Source organism: Hemibagrus wyckioides, linkage group LG05 (genome assembly GCF_019097595.1).
Source record: "Hemibagrus wyckioides isolate EC202008001 linkage group LG05, SWU_Hwy_1.0, whole genome shotgun sequence".
Taxonomy (NCBI): Eukaryota; Metazoa; Chordata; class Actinopteri; order Siluriformes; family Bagridae; genus Hemibagrus; species Hemibagrus wyckioides.
Window position 1 is genome coordinate 14,266,337 of NC_080714.1, and position 23,506 is coordinate 14,289,842.

The following is a 23,506-nucleotide window of genomic DNA, read 5'->3' on the forward strand; positions in this document are numbered from 1 at the left end:
CATGTGAGAGATCAAAAGATGAATATCAGACAATGGATCAGTATGTAAGTTTTCATTTCCTGATATTCACACCTAGATGTGTTAAATAACTTAGAACATGGTAACCACCTCATTTTTAGGTGAGTGAAATGAAACAGATAGTCTTTTAGGTAGTAGATCAAAATATCTAGCACGTCATATTTGGTTGCATATCCCATGCTTACAAAACTGCATAAAACCTGTAATCCAGTGACATCACCAAATTGTGGTATTCTTTTGTGATGAATTTTCAGGCTTGTACCAAAGTTGCTTTCAGTTGTTGCTTGTTTTCTCCCTTTTTCTCCCTTTCTTCTGTGCTGCATGATGAAGTTCATACAAATTTCATGAGTTCTGCTCCAGAAGCAGTCCAAGCCAATGACACTAGCTCCACCATGCTTGGATGATGAGCTTGTATGTTTTGGATCATGTGCAGATCCTTTCTTTGTCCACACCTTGTCCTTTCCATCACTTTGGTAAGAGGTTAATCTTGGTTCCAGAACATTTGCGGTTCATCTCTTTATTTCTATGTGAATTCCAGTCTGGCCTTCTGCTTTGTACTGCTGATGAGTGGTTTATGAGTATGGCTTTTATATTTCTGTATTATACTCTATTCATGTATTTCTCACAGTACTTATATATTACCCATAGTTGAACAATGTTTTTACACTTGCCCTTAGCAATGTAAGTTTTTCCAGCACAATACAGTCGAGTATCTAAGTTATCCACAGTCTCAAAGATGCCACATCCATACTCTTCAAACATAATGCAATCACTCTTCTGGCTTGAAGGAGTCTGATGTCTAGAAGAAATTTGAGCTTTTCCTCACAGCTCTCATTTGTCATCAACTGCGGATGTTTTCATTGGCCAAGCTGTTTGATGTCTGATTGTTGTTGTTATATGTGCTGTTTCCAATGTCCAATGCTGATGCAAAGGCCCTGATTATTTTCCCTCTCTTCAGAGCTATTAATTGTTTAAACCGTCAGCCTAACAGAGGACATATGGGCAACAAGAAATATCTGTCAGTCACATGTTCCAATACATTTAATTACTTGAAAAATTGGTGGGTTCTGGGTTGAAATTTTTATCCATCATTCCATATTCATCTTTTAATCTCAAAGTAAAATGTCTTCAGTGTACAGCAAAAATAATAGAATTGTCGTTGCTATTCAAATGCATTCAAAAAGACTGTATAATTTAATCAGTTTGACCAAGATGACCAAACATTACCCAAATTAGCATTTAATTTACTTAGATTACTATTAGTTTGTGTACAATGTTCATGGTTTATGACAATGTTTTTTTCCCTGTACTATGGGGAATTTGTTTTATTAACAGGTAATAAGGCTTACTGGGAAAACCCACATGTGCTTGTTGAACATCCCATTCCAGATTTAGTCCGGTTTGCGCCACTAGCAATAGCCTCAAGTTTGGAACATAGCTGTGGGAATTTGTGCCAGTTTGGCCACAAGAATTAGAGCACAGAAGAGCAGGAGTCACAAGAGTTCGGCCACAAGAGCATTAGTGAAGTCAGTAACTGATGTTGGGTATATGAAGGCCTGGTGTATAATCAGTGTTCCAGTTCATTTCAAAGGTGGTCAAAAGCTCTGTTATGGTCAATGTTCTTCCACTGCTACCTTTGCAAACCAGGTTTTTATGGACCTCTTTATTGTACACAGGGCAATAACAGGCTGTAACATATTTGGGTCCCTTAGTCCCAGGGAATGTAAACTTTAATGCTACAGCATATACAGACATCCTAACAATCGTGACCTTCCAATTTTGCGGCAAAAGTTTAAGGAAGGCCCACACATGGGTGTGATGGTCAAGTGTCCACAAATTTTTTTTATATATAACATGCGTGAATTCACCCTGTATGATGTTGTAAGCTTTGAAGTGCATCAAAAATGTGCTATACAAGAGAAAACTTTTAAGCAGTTGAGTTTGTCTCAATATGGTTATGTTAGCAGATAATTTCTGCATGCATCAAAACAGCACAATGAATTTAGATCGTCTGGGAAGCATTGCAACTTCAAAAAGCACAAGATGACAAGCTCCAGCGACTATGGTGTGTGTTGCCTGGCCCTCTCATTCAGGTTGTATTTACACATCTCATCCTGTGTTCCCAAGGATAAAGTGGTTACTGAGGATGACTGAACAATTAAATGGATCAATGACACAACTCAGATCCTTTACAAACCAAGCTTTATAGAACAGAAGATATAAATGAGATAAAACATGAGGTACTCAGGAAATAGAAAGTATAATTGGACATGAATAAACCAAAAGTTGTTATAGTATTTACAGGTATAAATGTACAACAGTTCTTTCAGATGTATCAAAATATTCACACACAAACAGCGTTCAACTGTGAAACAAAGATTGTTAAATGAAAGTGTCTCATTACAGCCTTCAGATTTTAGCAGGGCACAGAGGTAACCAAGCTGCAGAAACATTAGTAAGAAATTAAACTAATGACAAGGCTACATTCTGCAAGGACCTTGGCTCATGGTTCTTAAAAATCACATAGCATTACAAACCCCCCATTGTTTCACTTTTTGTACAAACATAAAATGTCTTTTGTAGATAAAATTACCCAAGCTTGGCAATATAGTCTGTTTTTCATCAAATTTGGCCGTTTTGATTCTTTACAGGAATAATATACATAAAAAAAAAAATGAAGAATTTAAAAACCAAAAAATCCAGGTTTTACTTGCACTCCTGCTTTCCAAAACCATCCATTTAACGCAGCAGTGGTGCTCTAGCTTTAGGGACTGCAGGACTGTGAAGAGAGAAATCTCAGATGAACACTTTGAAAAGCATGAATTTTCACAACTAAGCAAAGATTAAAAGGTTGAAGATGTAGCAGAAAGCCAAGAACAGGGAGAGACTGAAAGAGATGAAATACCATAGTCTTGTAAAGCGCAATGACTGCAAAGAGTGCAGCTTTTTCCTTCCTCTGGACACACTTCTTCTGTTACAAGTAGGATGTTAAAGCAAAAACAGAGACATACATTTTTGTTAACTATAAAGTAAACTGAGATTGAGAGAGTATTATAATAAAGAAAAGACTCTTATTCCATGTGGGACGGTAATTTGCTGAACCCCTGAGCCTCTGTGCAAATGATCAGCAGGATCAAAATTCAGGACTCCTTTGACTCCTGAACCAAACGTTGCAACCGTGCAGCTATATGCCTGGTCTCCGCTTGACTTAAATTAATTCCATTATAATCAAAAACCCCCAAGTCACCTGCTCTGCAAGAGACAACCCATGTTGCTTCATTAATTGCGGTGTCTATTTCTCTTCATTTGCACTTGTATATATTACATAGTAATCCATTCAAATTCCCCCACTCCCACTTTCTATGTGCTGCAAATTATATTCAAATCATGATCCAACATTAAATTATGAATATGCAGACTGAAGTTATGCGGAATAAAACGATTGTATGGTAGGTGCCGCTCAATACATGTACAGAGCCAGAATAAAACGTACTATGTTTTCATGGTCACAATGATTTCCTGTAATATATTAAACATTTGTTCCAACTTTATTTACTTTATTTCCATTAACACTGGACACTGGCCTTTCCTGATAACAAAGCACGCTCCTGCCACCCTAATGCAGGTGATGGACTGGCTGGAAGGTTGCTTATGCAGACCTGTTATACATTCTGTATAGATTTTATGCTTACTAACTGCAAGAGCCGATAGCTGGAATCATTTGGAAAATGCAAATCAGATTAAGCAGCTCTGAAAGGACAGGTGCAAGCTTTCTGAGTATGAGCTGATAGCCTGCTCAAGTCATGCAGGAAGTCAAGCATAGCAAAAGGCAATAGTGGCTTATGATATTGCTATTGACTTACTAAGTTGGTACTCAGGATGTGAACAAATGACTCAGTTGAGAAATAGAAGGACCAAGGGGTTCACTGCTGATTGGGATTATGTGCTTTTTGTTTGATTTCTTGCTCATTCTATCTGTAGCCAATGAGTTAACGTCACACAATTCGTACTTCTTTTCATTAGCCATTACAGGCAAATTGCCTAAAGATCGTGCAAGTCTGGAACGTAATAGCAGACTGTGGAAGGGAAGGGAAAAGATTATTTGCACAATATGAGACTGATGTAGCAGACTGCTAAGTGTGCTAGTTTTAAGACGTCAAAGTAATGAAATGCTACAGAACAGATAAACACTTTGGCCATCATGCAAACACCCACCTGCTCTCTCTGTTGGAGCTTAGTGAGGTTCTTGTTCGTTTTCTAACCTCCTCATTATCTGAGGGACTCTGAGATTTTACAGATTTATAACTCTGTGCACTTGATTGCAGAATGACCCTGTATAAAAATACAGAAAAACACAACATCCGAAAGATTAAACAGAATCCAAAAAATACCTGGGCTCTTCCAAATTCAGCCCTTACCATAAATTACACCAGTGAGTGGAAGCTGATTTAAGTTGGTATGTGAATAGCCATTCAGTGGAAGAGAAATTGGTTTTAAAACTCTTATAAATCAGAGGCTATTTTAATAAAGGAATTCCTAATCCAGTAGGAAGGGACAGGGTTGATAACACCACTATAGATGTTGGCATGTTTCATGAACGAATAATGAAAGAAACGGCAAATGCTCTAGAGGACTGCACTAAAAAAAAACCATAAACATAAGTCCAAGAATCAGGCTAAAAAGGGGGGAGTAAAAACAAAACCATGACAATTATTGCTGATTTCATACATGAAAATCATCTAAATGCTCACTTTAAATACATTTCTGAATTCTACACATGTATTAATGACTGGATTTGTATTTTACATTTAAAACCAATTCACACATTGCTTATGTAACAGGAGATACAGTAGTGTATCAGTGCCTTTGTCATTTGTAAACCTCTAAAAAAGACAACATATTTGAATTGTCTGCAGAGATTATATATATGTAGATTTGTGTACACTTCTAAGATTTGGTCTTTATTGCTTGGGAGTCCTCTAGACCTCTTAGACCAATTAAATGCCATCCCTTAAATCTCTAAATAAATCAGTGAAAAGAAATATGGGGCATTCAAAGAAGTCCTTGGAGGCATTAAATCCATTATGATTTAAAATAAACACATGAACTGTAGCTTACCAAGCGTCTGTCATCCCCACTTACATATTGTTTTAGATTTTACATTAATATGTTAGCCTTATGAACCACATCTAGTTTACCAGTGTATTGTTGTAGAAAAATAAGCTAAAATGTAACAGTGAACATTGTGTGCACTTATTATACTGACTCATACTATGGAAATGTGGGTGACTGATTTTTGGTGATTCAAAGAACATACTTAATGCCCACATTGCTTGACTTCTACGTCATGTTGCCCACAGAACTTTAACAGAAGTTTTTCTCTAGGACAATTTTAAGAGTAATTCTTAGAGATTTCTTCCTACTGGCCCTGGTGGGAATTTTGTTCTCTTCAAAACTGCAGCAAAAATTGTTTCATTACATGAGGGAAGCAGTACATAAAAGCCAAATGGAACAAAGCCAGTTGTGGGAATCAGGTTAATGTATTGTGAGGTCTTGAAGAGCCATGAAAGTCTCTGTGCAGAAATAGGTTTTCTGCATCTCATCATCAAAACGCACACCTTGGCGCTTAGGGTTTTTTCTGGGTAAACCAGGCTCACCCATGAAAACTGTGTGTAATGGATAGGAAGAGGACCTCACAAACTACACATGAAACATGATACTTGACTCCTGTAAGATTGCTGGCTGATTCCTAAGAAACCCTGAGGGGATCAGAAATGGTGGAATCATGGGAGACAGAAGAGACATGAACACACTTACAGCATTCCAAGTCCAGAGAGGTGTAAGTGGTACAGGCACGACAGTTCACTTACAATCCCGACCTGCCTACACAGTAATGGAAGACGGAAGAGGGGAAGCCAAACAACAGCCACCACAGGACAAGGCTACAAAGTGAAGAAACCAGCATAGCTACCAGCCATCTAGACACGAGGGAGGGACAGTTTAAATATACAACAAAATAAGAAGGAAGGAGAGACAAACACACTTCCAGACAAAAGGCTTTGGTATTCTTTCCTCCACTGCAGACAATATAAAGCCCGATTTTGTCCAATTTTATTATATTCTGCCTCACCCCCACTTTAATAGGAACACCTGCAGACCTACTCATTTATACAGTTATTTAATCATGTGGCAGCAGCACAATGCATAAAAACTTGCAGGTACAGGTCAAAAGCTTCATTTCCCTTTATCAGAATGGGGAAAAAGTGTGATCTCAGTCTCCAACCGTGGCATGGTTGTTGGTGCCAGATGGGCTGCTTTGAGTATTTCAGACACAACTCCTCTCCTGGGGATTTCACAGGGTTTACACAGAACAGTGCAAAAAACAAAAACACAGAGTGACAGTTCTGTGAGTGGAAACACCTTGTTGATAAGAGAGGTCAGAGAAGAATGTCCAGATTGTTTTGCACTGCCAGGAAGGATATAGTAACTCATATCATGAGCACTTTCTGTAACTGTGTGAGCAGAAAAGCATCTCAGTATGCACAAAAACGCCAAACATCGAGGTGAATGTGTTACAAAAGCAGAAAGCCACACTGGCCTTTACTCCTATCAGCCAACAACAGGAATCTAAGGCCATCATGGCCACAAGCTCGTCCAAACTAGACAATTGAAGATTAGAAAGAAAATAACCAGGAATTTTTCCAGTCTTCCCAATGTTCATGAGGCTGTGCCCATCATAACCTCAGATTCACCATCTTGGTTGCCAGGAGTAGAACCCAAAATGGCTTCTGCTGTTGTAGCTCATCCACCTCAAGGTTTAGTAACTGAAGTTTGGTATTATTGTGCTGCTGCCACATCACTGACTGGTTGAATAACTGCATAAAAAAGCAGGTGTACAGGTGTTCCTAGTAAAGTTGATAGTGATTGTATGGTTGTAGTGTTTTACTGAATAGGAACACAGTTTGAAATATGTACCATGCTGAGATCAAATAAAAAAAAAATTAAAAAAAAATTACTAGATAGAAATACTATCTAAGAATACACATGATTGAGTTGATCGAGCCTGCAGTGCTGGGGGAAAAAGATGGACGTCTAAGGCAGTGTTAAACATTTGAAGGTCATGCATTAACAGTATTAATGCAAACTATCATGCAAAAGGAAAAATTTTTTTACACACAGCCACAACAGCTCAATACTCACAAGGCATCATGCAACTCAAACATGATCAATCTCAAGTTAAAAAAAAAAAAAAAAAGAGCTAGATAATAAGGAGGGCAAAAAGATATTTCTGGGCCCTGTGGTTCCCTCCAGGCCCAAATTTAACAATCCAGCTGTCTCACTTTACACACAGACTTCAATATAACTTCTTTTAAACTCATACTGCATCCCTCTATATACAATACATTTTAAAAAGTGTAGTCAGTTAACTGTACACCATACTTTATAAATATATAGCTGTTTTCTTCCATTTTAAACTGCATAAAAGGAAGTGTTAAATGTTCAATGTTAAATCCTAAGAACAGGTGTAATAAATATAGCATATACTATTAGCACTAGGAAGTACAAAGCCTGCAGCCTCCTGTTACACACGTACTGTTACAACAGTACGATAACAACCCAAAGAACAAATTCATGTCAACAAAAGAATACATCAGAAGATGATGATAAGCATTTTGGAAATGCCCGATCCACTCCAGATCTAAAACATTAAAAGAGGTAGAATGACTTGAAGAGTGTGCACAGAAGATCCCCTTGTAATTTGTTGTTAAATCTGGAGCATTTTTCCAAGTTTCAGGTTATGGCACTGAATAGTGGAATAAAACAGTCCAAATCAGGATGTGCTAATTTGGTAGGCTCTTAAAAAAACTCTTTTGAAAAAAGAATGAATGCCGTATTATAAAGAAAAAAGGGCTTTAACAATGTATTAGTTAAGGGATGTAAACACTTGTGCAAGCAGGTTTTTGCAAACAACCCTCCCTCAAAAACATTTCTATTAGATTTTTACTTCAGTTGTGTTGGTTGAACTGTGTTGATCACATTAAAGGTGCGAATAGATATGATGATCTTTTTTTAAACTACACCACATAAACCAATCTTTATAGCAACTGTATATCTATGGAAATCGACCAGAGGTGTCAAATCTTATCCAGAAAGGGCCGGTGTGGGTATAGGTTTTCATTCCAACAAAGCAGAAGCCACACCTGAGTATATTAAAAGCCAAGACCAACTGACTAAACAGGAGGAATCAGGTGTGGCTCCTGCTTGATTGGCATCAAAACATCCACACTGGCCCTTTACCAATAAGATTGAACACCCTTGATCTAGACCATACATATGATTGATATCATCTTCATTCTCAGCAATCTATTACACAGAATAACGTTTTAACTAATTTGTTGGCCACCTGTACATTCAATAAAGAACAGTTCAAGACGTTCGGATAGGTCACTATATTGACCTGCGAAGTTCAAGCATGTTCATGCCAATATTTCCCGCAGTAGAGCATCACAAAGCCACCATATACATATGACAAGATCTTACTTTTAATGAAAAATGTTCACTAGTTTGCAAATGCAGCTGTAATTTCAAGCTGTGTCTCAAATTATATACTGTTACTTTAGGCATTGCACTACTCGCATACAAATCTAGAACACGAGGAGGCCTTTGCAAAGGACACTTTATTTGGGTTCATACATTAGCAGTTTAATAAAACTTTATGGCTTTATACATAATATTTCTACCACCCTTTCCTCATCCTTACTCTCGTGGAAATCCATACCAAATTATAGTATGCAGACTAAATCCAAATATGCAGCTTGGGCAAACTCTTTCTATATCCTGAAATACATTTTCATGGAACAAAGTGACTAAGCCTGTAATAAAAGGGCATTAAGTCAGATCATATAGAAATACTTACGATAAAGAACCTGTGGATGCTCTGGACTGCCGTTTGCTCTTCAATGCCCTCAGTTTATCACCCTGAGTGAGGCGGTTGTGCTCCTCCTCTCCGTCATTATACTAAAGAAAAGTTAAAAAAACCCTTTTACTCTTCAAATACTATATTATATTGAAAACTACAATTAGATCTTTTGTATTTAATCTATTAGAATGACACAAAAACATTCTCACATATGCTCCAAAGAATTTGTCTATTTGTTATCTGATTCTCAGATCTTTGAATGACTGGAGATACTGATGTGGATTAGTACACGTTCTTCGAGCTGCAGCTCTGAAAAACCTCCTATTTACTTTTGTCATTTTTTCATTTAATGTAAAATATTTTCACCTGCTACTCACCATATCAGTTTTTCTTGCTGCACTGTTCTTATTTGTCCCATTGATGGAGATGTCATCTACTCCTGACAAGATTCCTGTGAGGGCTGTTTTGTTTACACCATTTTCCTGTTCACACTGCTTCTGTCGATACACATCTCCCTCCACCCATAGACTGGACTGCTTACTGTTGGATCATGTCATAGAAGATTAAAAAAAAATCCACACACACAGCACTTTGTACTGAATAAGGTAATAACCAGAGAAAAGATGACAGGGTGCTGTTAAATTACAGCAGACATACAATCTGACAGATTTGCCAACTTGATAGCAGTGATTTTCAATGGGCATCTATAGGAAAATTTGCATGGATAGGGTGAATAAGGCATCTTCACTGCCTCCGACCATAGCCTCAACTTACTCCTCAATAAAGTTTTGCTGAGGTCCGATCACTGAGCCGGGCCGGCAGATTCTGATCCAGGCAATGGCCTCGGCTGCAGTCAGTCTAAAGTGCTTCATCAGGTAACAGGCTATTAATGTTCCAGTGCGACCCAGGCCAGCTGAAACCCACACAATCAGAATTTATATAATGATATATAATAATTTTATTTTAAAATGATTAGCTGATTAACAAAATCAAGTATGACTCAGATTTAACAATACACCACACTGGCTTTGAAGTATGATTTATCCAAATCAGGGATAGCTAACTAATAACTGTTTTAAATTTTGGATAGTTAAAAATGATGATTAAATGGCAAGAAACTTTTAACTCAATTTGAAGTGGTTCTGCTACAGATCGTCACTTCACATGACCTATTTTGATTAGCATCACAGATTCTAGAGATCCATTTTTAAACTTGAAGTGGATAATAAATACGTACTTCTCTATACAATCATAGTTAGATGTTGTGCTTTCACCCTTTTTTTCTTTCATAAATGCATGTTATGTTTAATAATCAGACTGAAAAACTGTTTAAAAAAAGCATCTTAACTGATAAGCACATCCCACTAAATAATTTACATGAATGCACAGGATTGGCCACAAGTGATTATCTGCTACAGATACTTTGCTGAGCTGAACTACTTTGCTAGGGGTGAATCCAAGCCATGGTCTACCAGTTGATGACCCCCGACCTATGGGGGTTATAATAGTTCAATTCTTTTATTATGTTTCATCATATTATTTAGACACCTTAAACAAACTATTATCCAAAATGTGTGCATTTTACCTTTACAGTGAACAGCTATGGCACCATCCGAATTTTCACAAATGTTCATGAACTTGGTGACAATGGCATCGTTAGGTGTGCTCCCATCAACAAAGAACAGGTCATGGTGGTCAAATCCCATGTCTGTGAACCGTTTGGCATCGTACATTTTTTTGTTCAGGCGTATGACAGTGGTGATGTTGTGCTTCCTGAAATATGGGAAGTAGGCCTCAGGAGCATGGAGAGGATAACCTGGGGAAAGCAGAAAAACAAACTTTTACAACCTGCAGCTAATACATACCAACCATTCATTATTTTACTATGCTATAGTGAGACTCCTATAAATTACCGTTCTCAATTTTGCTTTTTGGATGTGGACCACTAAAGGCCAAAAACTTCCCCGAAATAATCCAGTTGAAATCCCCATTTTCAGCTCTCTGTGGAACAAAGCTGCATTTATATACACTTGAAAGAACTGCTGAAGGCATTTTTCCACACAGTTTCAATAGAATCAGAGAAGACTTTCAGAGAATCACTGCACCTCATAATGCTCATATTCCTCAACATCGAAGTTGGAGAAATCCAGCCAGCCAAACTGCAGAGCCTAACACAAAAAAAAAACGAGACCTATGTATTGTACTGCACATAAATTACATGAATATTAAGGCTCTGGTTTACCTTGTGCACTGCACGCAAACAATCAAGGATATTTAGATTGTACATGCAAGTTCCAAATGAAGCATCTCTGCAAGAGAAAAGAGCAACTGTATCAGACCTGTAGTCTAAATGTAAATCTAAAGTAAATAAAACATTTATCTAAAATAGCATTTACCGGAAAGGAAGATAAGTGGCATTTCTGGAGACTAGTAAACTATAGGCTTCCTCTGGTGTTTTCTGGAGATGCATCACCTTTAGGGGACAAACAAGCAAAACATCCTCTCATATTTGTTTGTAGACGCTCTTCTTTTATGGCAAATGTTTTCTCAAAATCCAAGCCATTGTAAGCTTCTCCATTTTTTATTATACACCAGGAGAATAAGGGTTGCACCGTCACTCCAAAAGAGCAAAGGACAGTAAAGAAAAGTTTTGACTCCTCTAATGCAGTTACAGTTTTCTTTGCAGTCACAAGGTTTTTTAACTAGAGCAAAATGACTGATCAGCAAATGACTCAAAAGTAGAGAACAAACTAATTTCAGAGAATTAATCCAACTGCAACTAATACCCAGCACATGCATAGGCTTCAATTCACTAAATACTCACCGCATACGATCCTATTAAATAAGCAGCATTTGCTTGTTTCTTTTTGTCCCCACACGTATAAAACACAATCTTCTTTCTGGAATATGCCACAGACTGCAGTGGAGAAAATAAAATTTACATCAACTCATTTAACACCATGTGAAGCATATATAAAATCACAGTGATCTTAATTTGATGAAATCCAGTAAACAAAGAATAAAAGAATATGATAAGTGGTCTAACTTAAAAACGTTATCCTAACGCGATGAAGAACTTTACCTTGAGCTTCTTGGTGAGTTTGCAACAGAAGCGATAAAACATAGCCAGGTTGAGGGGACCAAAGTCCGCATAAAAGCTGTTTACATAAGAAAGGTATTAAAACAATTTGTACCTACAGACAAAACACAGCTGAGGGAAAAGGGATGACTGGGACTATTATTACTAAAGCTGTCATAACCACATAGGCTTTACATAATATTCAGCATGATCAAGAATAAGTAAGTGCTACTATAGGTCACAATGCATTACATGTTTTTAATTCAAGTCAGAATAAATACTTACTTCTCATAGGATAATTCCTCATCTATGCAGAAACAGTGTCTTTCAGGCGTGCTCCTGATCTTCTGATGGAGAATTGCGAAGTACAGCTGATCTGTAACACAGAAACACCTTGACTAATTTCTATTTCTTCAGGCTTTAGAGTAAGTTTATAGGCAGGAAGTACACGGCTGAACAACACAACACAGCACGTGCCTGCTGCAGATTTGAATGTGCGTCCCGGAAGTAGCTGGAGGACAGAGATCCGAGCAATACTCGGACAAAGAAAACACTTCTGGACTTAAGACTGGTTGTGAACACATTTATAACCGCTACACGACAATCAGACTCACCTCTGATGAATTCAATGCAGTTAGTAGGGTCGCTGTTTTCTTTAGACATGTTGACTCGCAAGACGAAGTCGAAACAGGAAAGCTGTGTTTATTTAAAGGTGTTTGACCCTCCTGCTCAATTTCCGCAAAACAATCTCAAAACAAACAAAAACAACAATCCTAGCCGGTCAGCACGCCGAGTTAGTCCCAAAAACCTATTAACTTTAAACAAGTCAAAATGTAACCGTTACACATAAGTAAAGCTCGACTCCGTCCTTAACCTTTGCTGTACAACCTCAACGTAAAAGCTGGACATACGGCATCTTTTAAACAGTAGCGACAGAGAGGTCAGTTACACTGCGGTCACTTCGTGATCTCCGCCTGGAACAAGAAGATTTAAATCTCGCCCGTTCTTTCACTACACGCCTCATCGACTTCGACCCTCTTCAGTCTAAACCCTTACTCAAACTCTATTGGCTGAGCCGTGCAACTGAGGCGTCAATCATCTGAGGCCACGCCCACCACAATTTTAAGTTAAGCACAGGGGGCAGAAGCTGTTCTAATTGGAACGCTGCCCAGGGCAACGTTGCCAAGGAGAAGAGCTCCAGCCAGCCAATAGAACCGCACTGGACCCGAAGCTTTGATCTTCAAACTAGTTCTGTCTGTAAATCCTGTGATTTATATTGAACGATAGAGCACAAAGCTGTTACTGTAACACGGTTATATTAATAATAATAATAATAACGGTTAAAATCAAAGCATTGTATTGTTGTTCTAAGGCGCTCAGGCTTTTCGCCATGTACACTGTTTCACACACAGCAGCTGCTCTGGCATCGAAATAAAAGCCATCAAAGTGTGACAACAATTCATTCCTTTAACAGCGTGGATTTTAACAGTATACTGTGTGCAGGATTGTTTCTTAATTCGATTTCCAGCATAGTCAGCTATGTAAAATCATGCCTAAAGTTTATACTAAGGCTAACTTCACATAGCCTGCTGGAAGGGATTTGCCATTGTGTAGGCTGTCCTGCTTAGGAACTACGTATTCTCCGCCGAGTCACTATCAACAGAAGGCCTTCAAATGGCGCTTTCTTGCTAAATGATCAGCAGAAATATCCCCTAAACGTGCTTATTTACCTGTTATCTCGAGGTAAATGTCCGCCTTGGGCTTGTCCTCTTGAGTCTTTACAGCGCAGTGTCTTTTCCTTGCTTCAGCTCGTCTCTGGCGCTTACGCTTCATGCTTCGCTTCCTCAGGCGCTCATCTCTCCCGTTTCAAATCCGCATTCGCAGAGTGCGCTTTGTCTCGCTGACGTTATTCTCCGTGCTCCAAAACAACGTCGACATAGAGGCTTAATACCAGTCCAGTACTTCAGGCGTTGCACGAAAAGGGCTTTTCTGTCTCCCACAAGCGATGCGTATAGGGCAAGTTTCTAAGTCCTATCGGCGTGACGTCATCGCGTCATTAACTGCGCCGCGTCGCTGGCACGCGCGATCACGACAATTCTTTAACTTTTATTCGAGAAATTATTTATCTCCCTTATGGTACAGGTCGGAAAAGCGCAACCATACGAGCAGCAAAAATGGTGTGCCACACCTTTAAAGCTTCTGGTAGGAGTGTGGCCGGGTGTGATGGGCGGGACACACTCACTCTATGGCTACTTTCCTAGATACACACCTTTTTAATGCACACTAGCACAGGGTGCACAGTTAATATAAACTATTAGTGATTGTAGCTCATCCGATTCTATCCCCACTCCTTTCTTATACTTATAGCCTCTTTCCACTATGTCCCTCATGTCAAAGAGAGCACTACAGGTCCTTCTGTCACAAGATATTATTTGGGAGGTGGATCAATCCAGGCACAGCAGTCACCTTTCTGTATATTTGAACAAAAAATATCTTAAAGCTGCCAATCTTCATTATGAATGAACATCAAGCCTTTCATGCCATTGAGTAAAAGTCATGAATTGCCATGCATGTTGATTGTCCATTGAAATATTCAAGGTTTTTGGGTATATTTAGGGACAAAATAGGGATAAAATAGATTACTAATTTAATTTAATTTTTTTTTTCCTTTCACGGTTTCTCTACTTTTGTAAATCTGCTTTGGGACAATGTCCACTGTAAAAAGCACTATACAAATAAATTGAAATTTGTATAAAAATCTTTAATCTTTCAGACCCATAGCATGCTGCTGTCAGACAGAAACAAGCTGACACAAAGGAATGCACTTGTGCTACATAACCATATATACACACAGAACCAGGAAAAAGTCCTGCTTAAATGGCATTATTCATAGTTTGGACAGATGCGAGCTGGTTATGAAAATGTGTTTGCTTCTTTAGGTCTTTCATCCACACTAATGTACAACCCATATCAGCTATTTTAATACCAATCCTTTCATTTCATGAGGTCTATAAGTGCTTGGTGTTGTACTACATATAACACGCAATGACTAATTAGGTTTATATACAGATATGTATATGTACTGAATAAGTTTACATAAAACATGGAAAATGATCCAGATCTGTATTCCTCAGCATCATTTTGCATTCAGAGTTGCTGTTAGTAACAGTAATGTCAGTTGAGTTAACTCATAGTGATGGATCTGTGATTGAATGGTGTCCAATCCAGGGTGTAGTTCCACCTCTCTGGATCCACTGCAACCTGACTAGGATAAAGCAGTCACTAAATGTGAGTAAGTAGGAATGAATTTGATTAACTTTTAATCTACAGAGGTTAACTGGAAGCTGATGGTTTTACATCAGCTTATTAATCCCGTTTATAATCAAAGAAGTCTCATCTAATCTCAGTAGATATGCTGTTATGTATCCTTTTTGAACACATTCCAACAAAGAGGTGCTGTTTAAAACCCTGTTTAAAAGTGGAGTGTAAATCTAAAGTGAAATGACTCCTTATCATATGTCAATAATCTTGGCATGTCTGTTAAAGTCGACCGCCTGCATTCCAGCCAGTTGAAGCAAACCATTGATGGGCATATGGTTAAATCGATTCATGTCAAAATGGGCAACATGAATGTTGGGGCCTGCAAAAATGAGATGAAATAATCTCAGTTAACAGTCAGTGGCAGTATGTTAAAATATTCTATTAAAACTTGAAGGTTCTGAAATATAGCTTCATACTTGTGGATGGTGCTTTGTTATTTATGACACATTGTACATTACATGTACTGTATTTTAACTCTGTTACTGTTTTCTGCACCAATTTGATGGGATGATATCTGTTATATTAAATGTTCTATGTTGTAAAATGTTTGTCACCTGGGCCAATGATGAGTGCTCCTCCTTGCTGTTGAGGATCTCCTTGAAAATCAAAGGCAGGACTGGTCATGGCACGCCACATACTCTTTATACTGCCAACAAGCATGCTGGATTTCACATGTGGGCTTTGAGAGACTAAGAGCAATGACATATCAGAAATCATTCATCAGTATATTAAAATAGCTCAAGGGGTCAACAGTAGCTGAATAGCAGTTCTTGGATTAAAAACTCAAACTTCAAACACTCAAACAGAAAACTGGAGACTCTTAACCATTCACTGCTGTAAAAGTCTTTATGCAATTTTAAACAAAATACATTTACGTGTGTTCCAACAGTGAGATTGCTGTAACAGTGTAAAAATGCCGGGTTTAGGATTTCAGAATTCTGCTATTTCTGGAAAGCTACTTAGAGAAGAACAATTTGTAATGTAGTTTCTACTGTACTCTTCTCCACTGGATTCATTTCACACCTGTGAGAGACAAGTAATACAATTAGAATTTCAGAGAGATTTTCCTGCACTGATCCACCAGGGTGCTGCTCACAAAGGACTGTGGAGTGAGTTTACAACCTGTCAGTTGGGCTCCGTGTCTCTGAGGCAAATGGTAGTGAGCTGGCTGGCTAACGTTAGATAGCTCAAATACAAGGCTTGGGGGTGGGGGGGGCGTTCTTTGTGCCTGTGGTTTTCCAATGAGCTGTCCAAAATTTGCTGGTGGGTCTTTGACACTATTGCTTTTCAATGATGTAGAATATAACTGAGCTGGGTTATGACACTGCCATGTAGACCCTCTGCAATAGACAGCTGTGACCGAGTTACAATTCCTGGACTTCTAGGATGACTCACAGTGGCTCAGGGACATTACATTTTGGAGTATTTAATCTCACCTGAATTGAAAAAGATCAGTAGTGAAACTGTTGCTACTTTAGACTAATCATACATATGGTACTTCCTACCTTTATTTATATATTTATTTTTTACCTTTCCCCTCATAGATCTCCCCTCTTGTCATCCCAAGTTTCTTATAAATTTGTCGCTCTGGATCAACATAAATTTCATGTTGATAGCCTGTCAGCGAGCAGAATGCCTACAAGAAACATCTGAAAATGAACAATATGTACTGGCTTATTATGATTTGTTCAGAAATGTCACACTCTGTTTTGTGATTTACCTTTAAGTGGGAATAGCTTGACTGCCCAATGACAACAAGTCGCACATTAGCATCCTATAGCAGCAAAGATAGATGTCTTTTCCAGGCAGATCTTCAAAGTATTACAAAACCAAACCACGTGTAAAATATCAGTCACTGATGATGTATTGCACTCACCAATAACATTTCCTGTGGAATTTTACTTAGGTCCTCAACATATTCTTGACATGTGTAGCATAAAAAATTCTGTCAAAACAAAGCAATTGGTAAATCACCTGTACTTCCTTAAAAATGCCACAAACATCTACATGTTGTACACTGTTACACTGGCCTGTATGGAATAAAGTTTTACTGAAAAAAAATGTCTTCAATAATGCAGTGAATGAAGAAGAAATCGCAGAAATTACATGCCAGTGTCATACATTACCTTAATAACATATAATAAAATAATGTCACTTCATAAAATCATTCAATTATAGGTCATGAGCTTCAGTTAATGTCACATCAAATATAAGAAAAGTGTGATCTCAGTAAGTTTAACTGTGGCAATTTGCTGGTGCCAGATGGGCTGATCTCATAGGAATTTTACACACAACAGTCTCTAGAGATTACACAGAATGGTGCCAAAAACAAAAACACCTTATGTGTGAGGGTTCTGCAGGCTGATGAGAGTGATCAGAAGAAAATAAACAGACTAGTTTGAGCTGACCGGAAGTCTATAACAACGGGAATAACTACTCTTTACAACCGTGGTGAGCAAAATAACATATCAGAATACACATCAAACCTTGAGCTGGATGAGCTACAACAGCAGATGTCAGCCAAGAACATGAATCTGAGGCTATCATTGGCACAGACTCACAGATACTAAAGAACTGAAGATTGGAAAAAGACCAGGTGATTTTTTTTCAGTGTCCAGATTCAACGTGCCTGTGCTCTTGATTGAGGCTCTGAGCCTCTGATTCCTGTTCTTGGCTGACGGCAGTGTAAGTCTGGTGTCTGATGTGGTTTTCTGTTATAGCCCATCCATCTCAAGATTCGATGTTTTGTGCATGGTGAGATGCTTGTCTGCTCACTGAGGTTGTAAACTGATTTGAGTTAGAAAATCCTTCCTGGCAGCTCAAACCGATCTTTTCCTCTGATCACTCTTATTGACAAGATGTTTTCACCCGCAGAACTGTTTTTTTTTTAACCATCCTCTGTAAACTCGAGCCTTTGAAAAGCTTTATATGAAAATCCCAAGAGATCAGCAGTTTTCCACAATTAAAGTCACAGAAGTCATGAATATGAACTTAAGCTCTTGACCAGTATATGGATGATTTTGTGCACTGTGCTGCCGCCACATCACTGGCTGATCTGGAAACTGCATGTACCGTACTTCCAGTATGGTCTAAAACTTCAGCTGTGGCCAAAATTGTCTTTCTGTCCACCACTAGAAATGTTATAATTCAATAAACGTATTTTCTGAAATTCCTAGGAATTTTGCATCATATCCTCCAAATATTATACTCTAGAATAGCCTCCTGTTGCAACGTGGGAAATTACGATGGCTCATAATTGTCTTAGTATGGTCATCAGCAAAATTTAAAAGTTTAATGCTTGTATACGCCCTGTTTTCAGGAATGAGTAAACCCATTTCAAGAACCAGGATGAATTTCAACCAGTTCGGAAAGTTTCTCACTGCACAGAGAACTTATTCAGTATGCATGTCAGAAGTCAGCATGGAGCTCTTCAAATGTTGTATTCGCAATATCAATCCCAGACAGCAGGATATGGATAGTTCAGGATCTACTACAAGTCTGACATTGGGGCTGTGAGTCCAAGTCTTTTAACTCAAATCATGCAGAATGTCTTAATCACTTGTGTATGAGAAGTTATACAACTGAACTCTTTCATGCGTACACCAATGCTTGCTCACAAATAAAGAAATCACAGATGATTTCTAACTACAGGAATGTAAAGTAAACAGAAGAAAGGTTCTCTTACCCTCACAAAAATAACGACAGCTTTGTGGTTTTGATACAAGCTCTTAAAGGTTATGCCAACACCGTGTTGATCATAGATGAGGCAATCCTCTACCTCGGAAATGGGAATAGCAGGTGTGGATGAAGATGTCGGAGGTACAGAGCTGCAGATTTGTTGCGTTATTGGAGAACTAGTAGCCATTTCTCCTTCTGTGTGCTGGACTTTCCCAGAGCCTAGAGCCAAGTCTCAGCTATTTTTGGCATTTTCTTCAGGGGAGGATCCCTTCCTGGGCGAGAATGGTGCGTTTATTTTTAAAGCCCCACATCTTTTCTAGACCAGATGTAAAACTCGCACTTATCATAATGATGTATTCTTCCACAATGTATTTAAATATGCACACGGCACGCGCTCGTGGTACTTTGTGCACACACGACCATAACAAAAACTTTTCAATATAAATAAATACGTGTACGCGTTTTGCTGCTCTAGGATTAGTTGTACCACGTGTCAGCTTTTCACAGCTACTCTAAATGCATTACACAAAACAAACCTGTCAAAAACAAAAACAAAAACAAAAACAAAAACAAAAACGTCGCCGTTTATTTGCCGATGAGAGAATACAGACAGCTCGCTCCACCAATTACAATCGCGATGAACTTCAGTAAGGTGAGGCGGGACTTCCTTTTATAGTGTCGATACCGGAAGCGTTTCCAAACTGCAAAGGGAATGACGCAGAATGTCAAAAAGCCTCCATGATCCCTTTACCAGTACACTACTACGTAGGGGTATGATGTAGGTGGTTTGCACCCTATCTAGTGCACTACACGATTAGTAAGAGTAATTTGGATTTCAGCCTGAAGTAGCGAGTTGACACACCGTTAAGGCAGCTATATGTTATCAACAGCACTATTTGGGTTTTAATTAAATCCCCTTTGTTGGTCTGTATCGTGCACGCGGATTATGAGCGCGTGGGGCGGAGGAGCTCCAACCCGCGGCAGCTGCTGGTGAGGAAACAGTTATGTTTTCTCATGTCGATATTTGCTAACAAACTAGCTCACAGTCTATCATAGCAACGTATGGTGTTTCACAGTTGTAACATTAGCTGGCTATGCTATCACAACAACATGACTTGAGTTGTGTACAAAAGTCATGAAGAATAAATAACTCTTCCAGCTGTTTAAACAGTGAGCTCGGGCTGTTTTAGAATGTAGGCGACTTTTATTTTATCTAACACCTGGATAGTTTAATGTGCCCACTGACAATAACACTCTACACGTATACACTACATCTGTATGCCCAGGTTCAGCCAGGGGATCAGTCAGCTATAGCTGTGCACGTGAACACTTTTCATTCATGTTAAATACATCTTATTTATTATTCCCAGGGCTCCCTGTGTCTGATTAAGCTTCACTGTTATGATTTGTTATCAAACACTAACTTTTGAGAAGAACATGATTGGTGTAGTGTTATGGATATTGTGTGGAGAAACATCACAGCTCGAGGGGTCAGCTATGGCACTATTGCTCATTTAGCAGTATTATTAATTTATTAATTAATAATTTATTTATTAATTTACTGAGTTTGAGGATGTGCCATAGCTGTGCTTCTGTCCAGACATATCAGCTCTTTAGAATGATATTCTTTTCAATATGACCTGTGAACCCTTTTACACACTATTCTGATATTGGACACTTCTCTTAGCTGTCTTGTGCCAGCATGTATACGCTTGGTTTTCATGTATATGCCGTGAGTAAAGTATTCCTTTTTCTTTTTATTGCTTTGCAATGTCAGTTACGCCTGTGTTGTCTTATTCATCACATTTCGCAGAGCCAGTGTGAGTCATCTATATGGGCCATCTTCTCTCAACAAATGGCCTCCGCTTGAAGAAGAGACCGCAGACACTGCGCAAGAAGAAGAAGAGGAGGAGCTGTTTTTTTCGGGGCCCGTGCATGCTCTGCTTCTTCATCCGTGGCAGCAGCAGTGACGGCTTCGAGGCTGAGTGTCATTCCGACTCCAGACTGGCCAAGTTGAGCTCGCCTGAGGACTGTGCCAAATTCCTCCTGTCGCCTGCCGAGTTGGCAGTGTGGGAGTGCCAGGGCCGGAGCCTGCTCTCCTCCGTGCCAGCCAGGCTCATTGGACCACCAGCACTCTTCTGCACCGACTACTCAGAGATGGTGTGTAAGCGTAAGAGTGGCGAGCCACAGCCGTTGGCTCCATGCAAGCAGCCGCGCTGCACTTCCCAGGAGACAACAGAGAGTGAAGAGGACGAGAAGAATGCCAGCCAGTCGCTACTGCCCCAGCTTTGCCCACTGCCTTCCTCTTCCTCATCTTCCTTCTCAGAGGAGCAAGACAGCTCAGTAGTGGGGCTTCAGGTGGACTCAGGGCATAACCTAAGCAATGACAAGACCCCAGATATCTCCTGTTCCTCTTCCTCCTCTTGTCTTCTCACCCTTAGTAGTGCGGCAGAGGACGGCAAGAGTGCTGAGATCACAGACACGTCCCGAATCAACCATCTACCCTCTTCCATACTACTCAAGGTCTGTACATTTGGGTCAGCAGGGTTAAGCTGCCTTCCCATTATGAGTGACCGTAACATTCTCTGAAATTTGAAAGATGTTTTTATATGCATGTCATGCACTGTAATGTTACCTGGGATCACCTTTTGAGACTTCCACTGGAAATCAAATGATGGGCTTACTTTTGGGTTAATCAGTGGCTGAGAACTGTGAAGATCCTTCCCAGTTTCCCCTCCCAGTTTTTTAATATAAACTGATAGTTTTGACCTTTATAATAACTGCTTATTGTAGAACTTATGGCCATGCAAATTGCACTTGATCATTAGTAGGTCACATGCTCGTTAACGGATGTAGGTTATAGCTGTGCTAGGAAATCAATAACTTACATAAAACCACCTGACACACTGCTTCTCTGACCAGTCTACTGAACTGAAATTTTGTCTGTGTTTTATTATTCCTTGTTTTAAACTTGTCAGTAGTTGTTTTTGTTTTGGTTTCAGTGGGAGATGATGGAAAAAGCATTTCCTGGAGTGTCATCATAGTATAGAAAAATTGGAAATTCCCATTTCCCACAGAATATAATGGAATCTGTCAGGTCGAATGGGACATGTATCACATGCAATGCTAAAGTTTATAGAAACATGGTGAAATCTTTCCAGTTGTGTATAGGCTTAGTTTGTAGATAGATTTGGACAGGACTAAAGTGGTAATAATTAATAGCTATTAAGAGTAATAGCAATGCACTACCTTTCCATTTAAAATCCTTTGCATTTCTATAGGCCTTCAAGCAATCCTATTTATTGTTTAATCCTTCAAGGCCTAGTTAGATTGTAACCTTATTGATGTCCTGGCACCATTTATTGTCATTTTGATATTACATCCAGTTCCACTCCTTTTTTTGTATAAGAGTTTTTCATATTTTAAAATAAGGACCTTAGCATGTGATTGAACTTTAAGATTTTTTGGTAGAAGCAGCTTTTCTGTTCTTTCAGAACATAGTTTAATATGGTTTATCAATTTATCACTTAATAGTGTATTCTAAAAGTGTTTAGTTGTGAAAGCATATATTGCTTGTTAAGTTAGCTAAAGATGTCCAAATAGGAGACTTTTTGCTTATTGCCTAAAGCTAAATGTGAATAAAGAATGGGATCCTGTGTTACCCTGAAAGATAGTAGTCATAGAAGTGATATGAAGTTTGCAGGAAATCTTTATTTTGCTCAGTCATTATTTACTAATACACCGATCAGGCATAACATTATGAGCAGTGACAGTGAATAACACTGATGATCTCCTCATCATGGCACCTGTTAGTGGGTGGGATATATTAGGTAGCAATTGAACATTTTGTCCTCAAGTTGATGTGTTAGAAGCAGGAAAAATGGGCAAGCGTAAGGATTTGAGCGAGTTTGACAAGGCCCAAATTGTGATGGCTAGAGGACTGGATCAGAGCATCTCCAAAACTGCAGCTCTTCTCAACTATCTATCAAAAGTGGTCCAAGGAAGGAACAGTGGTGAACCGGCCACAGGGTCATGGGCGGCCAAGGGGATGAAGGCTGGACCGTGTGATCCGATCCAACAGACGAGCTACTGTTGCTCAAATTGCTGAAGAAGTTAATTCTGGTTCAGATAGAAAGGTGTCAGGATACGCAGGGCATGACGGGTCAGGGCTGCTCTGGCAGCAAAAGGGGGACCAACACAACATTAGGCAGGTGGTCATAATGCCATGTCTGATCGGTGTATGTTTATATTATGTCATATTGTTTGTTATAAAATATTCCAGGGCATTCAAAACAAAACTAATACCTGCAAGAGTGTGCAGGATTGTTCAGGAATTATTTAAGAGCGGGTAGGAGTACAACTAAAAAGAGTGTTTCACACACTTCCACCCAAAGCATTATTGACAGCATCTTTTTTCTCTTTTAAATGTTTGCTTTTCTAAGCAATCAGCTAATGCCTATTTTTATAGCCATATCGGTGCATCCCTAATG

The 23,506-nt window shown here is 39.0% G+C and overlaps 3 protein-coding genes across 13 annotated transcripts in view; 1 reads left to right on the forward strand and 2 right to left on the reverse strand.

Annotated features, from left to right (window-relative positions):
* Window positions 1-1,714: 1,714 nt before the first annotated feature.
* On the reverse strand, window positions 1,715-14,560 carry cdc14b (cell division cycle 14B). 10 transcript variants are annotated; one of them, XR_009204559.1, is made up of 16 exons: window positions 13,748-14,552; window positions 12,303-12,393; window positions 12,021-12,096; window positions 11,763-11,855; window positions 11,335-11,411; window positions 11,181-11,247; window positions 11,044-11,106; window positions 10,852-10,939; window positions 10,524-10,754; window positions 9,713-9,851; window positions 9,316-9,478; window positions 8,936-9,036; window positions 4,234-4,350; window positions 3,882-4,094; window positions 2,924-2,989; window positions 1,715-2,797 (listed from the first exon to the last, which is right to left on the reverse strand). XR_009204559.1 is itself a non-coding variant. In XM_058389364.1 (15 exons), the coding sequence occupies exons 1-15, from the start codon at window positions 13,848-13,850 to the stop codon at window positions 2,758-2,760; spliced, it is 1,512 nt and encodes a 503-aa protein (XP_058245347.1). In that variant the 5' UTR covers window positions 13,851-14,556; the 3' UTR covers window positions 1,715-2,757. The 10 variants fall into 10 exon arrangements, 9 of the variants coding, with proteins under 9 accessions (XP_058245347.1, XP_058245346.1, XP_058245342.1 ...); XM_058389364.1 differs by lacking the exon at window positions 3,882-4,094 and having other exon boundaries at window positions 2,924-2,986; window positions 13,748-14,556; XM_058389363.1 differs by lacking the exon at window positions 3,882-4,094 and having other exon boundaries at window positions 13,748-14,554.
* A 197-nt stretch (window positions 14,561-14,757) lies between these two features.
* On the reverse strand, window positions 14,758-19,623 carry prxl2c (peroxiredoxin like 2C). Its single transcript, XM_058389368.1, has 6 exons — window positions 19,024-19,623; window positions 17,215-17,283; window positions 17,059-17,112; window positions 16,869-16,974; window positions 15,893-16,027; window positions 14,758-15,657 (listed from the first exon to the last, which is right to left on the reverse strand). The coding sequence occupies exons 1-6, from the start codon at window positions 19,201-19,203 to the stop codon at window positions 15,530-15,532; spliced, it is 672 nt and encodes a 223-aa protein (XP_058245351.1). The 5' UTR covers window positions 19,204-19,623; the 3' UTR covers window positions 14,758-15,529.
* Window positions 19,624-19,828: 205 nt separating this feature from the next.
* Window positions 19,829-23,506, forward strand: part of fbxl17 (F-box and leucine-rich repeat protein 17) — a 219,678-nt gene continuing 216,000 nt past the window's right edge. Inside the window, exons 1-2 of one of the 2 annotated variants that reach the window (XM_058389333.1) lie at window positions 19,829-20,006; window positions 20,830-21,539. In XM_058389333.1, the coding sequence (XP_058245316.1) occupies window positions 20,850-21,539 (690 nt within the window). In that variant the 5' untranslated portion in view covers window positions 19,829-20,006; window positions 20,830-20,849. The remainder of the gene's footprint in view (window positions 20,007-20,829; window positions 21,540-23,506) is intronic. The other variant, XM_058389332.1, reaches the window with a different exon arrangement.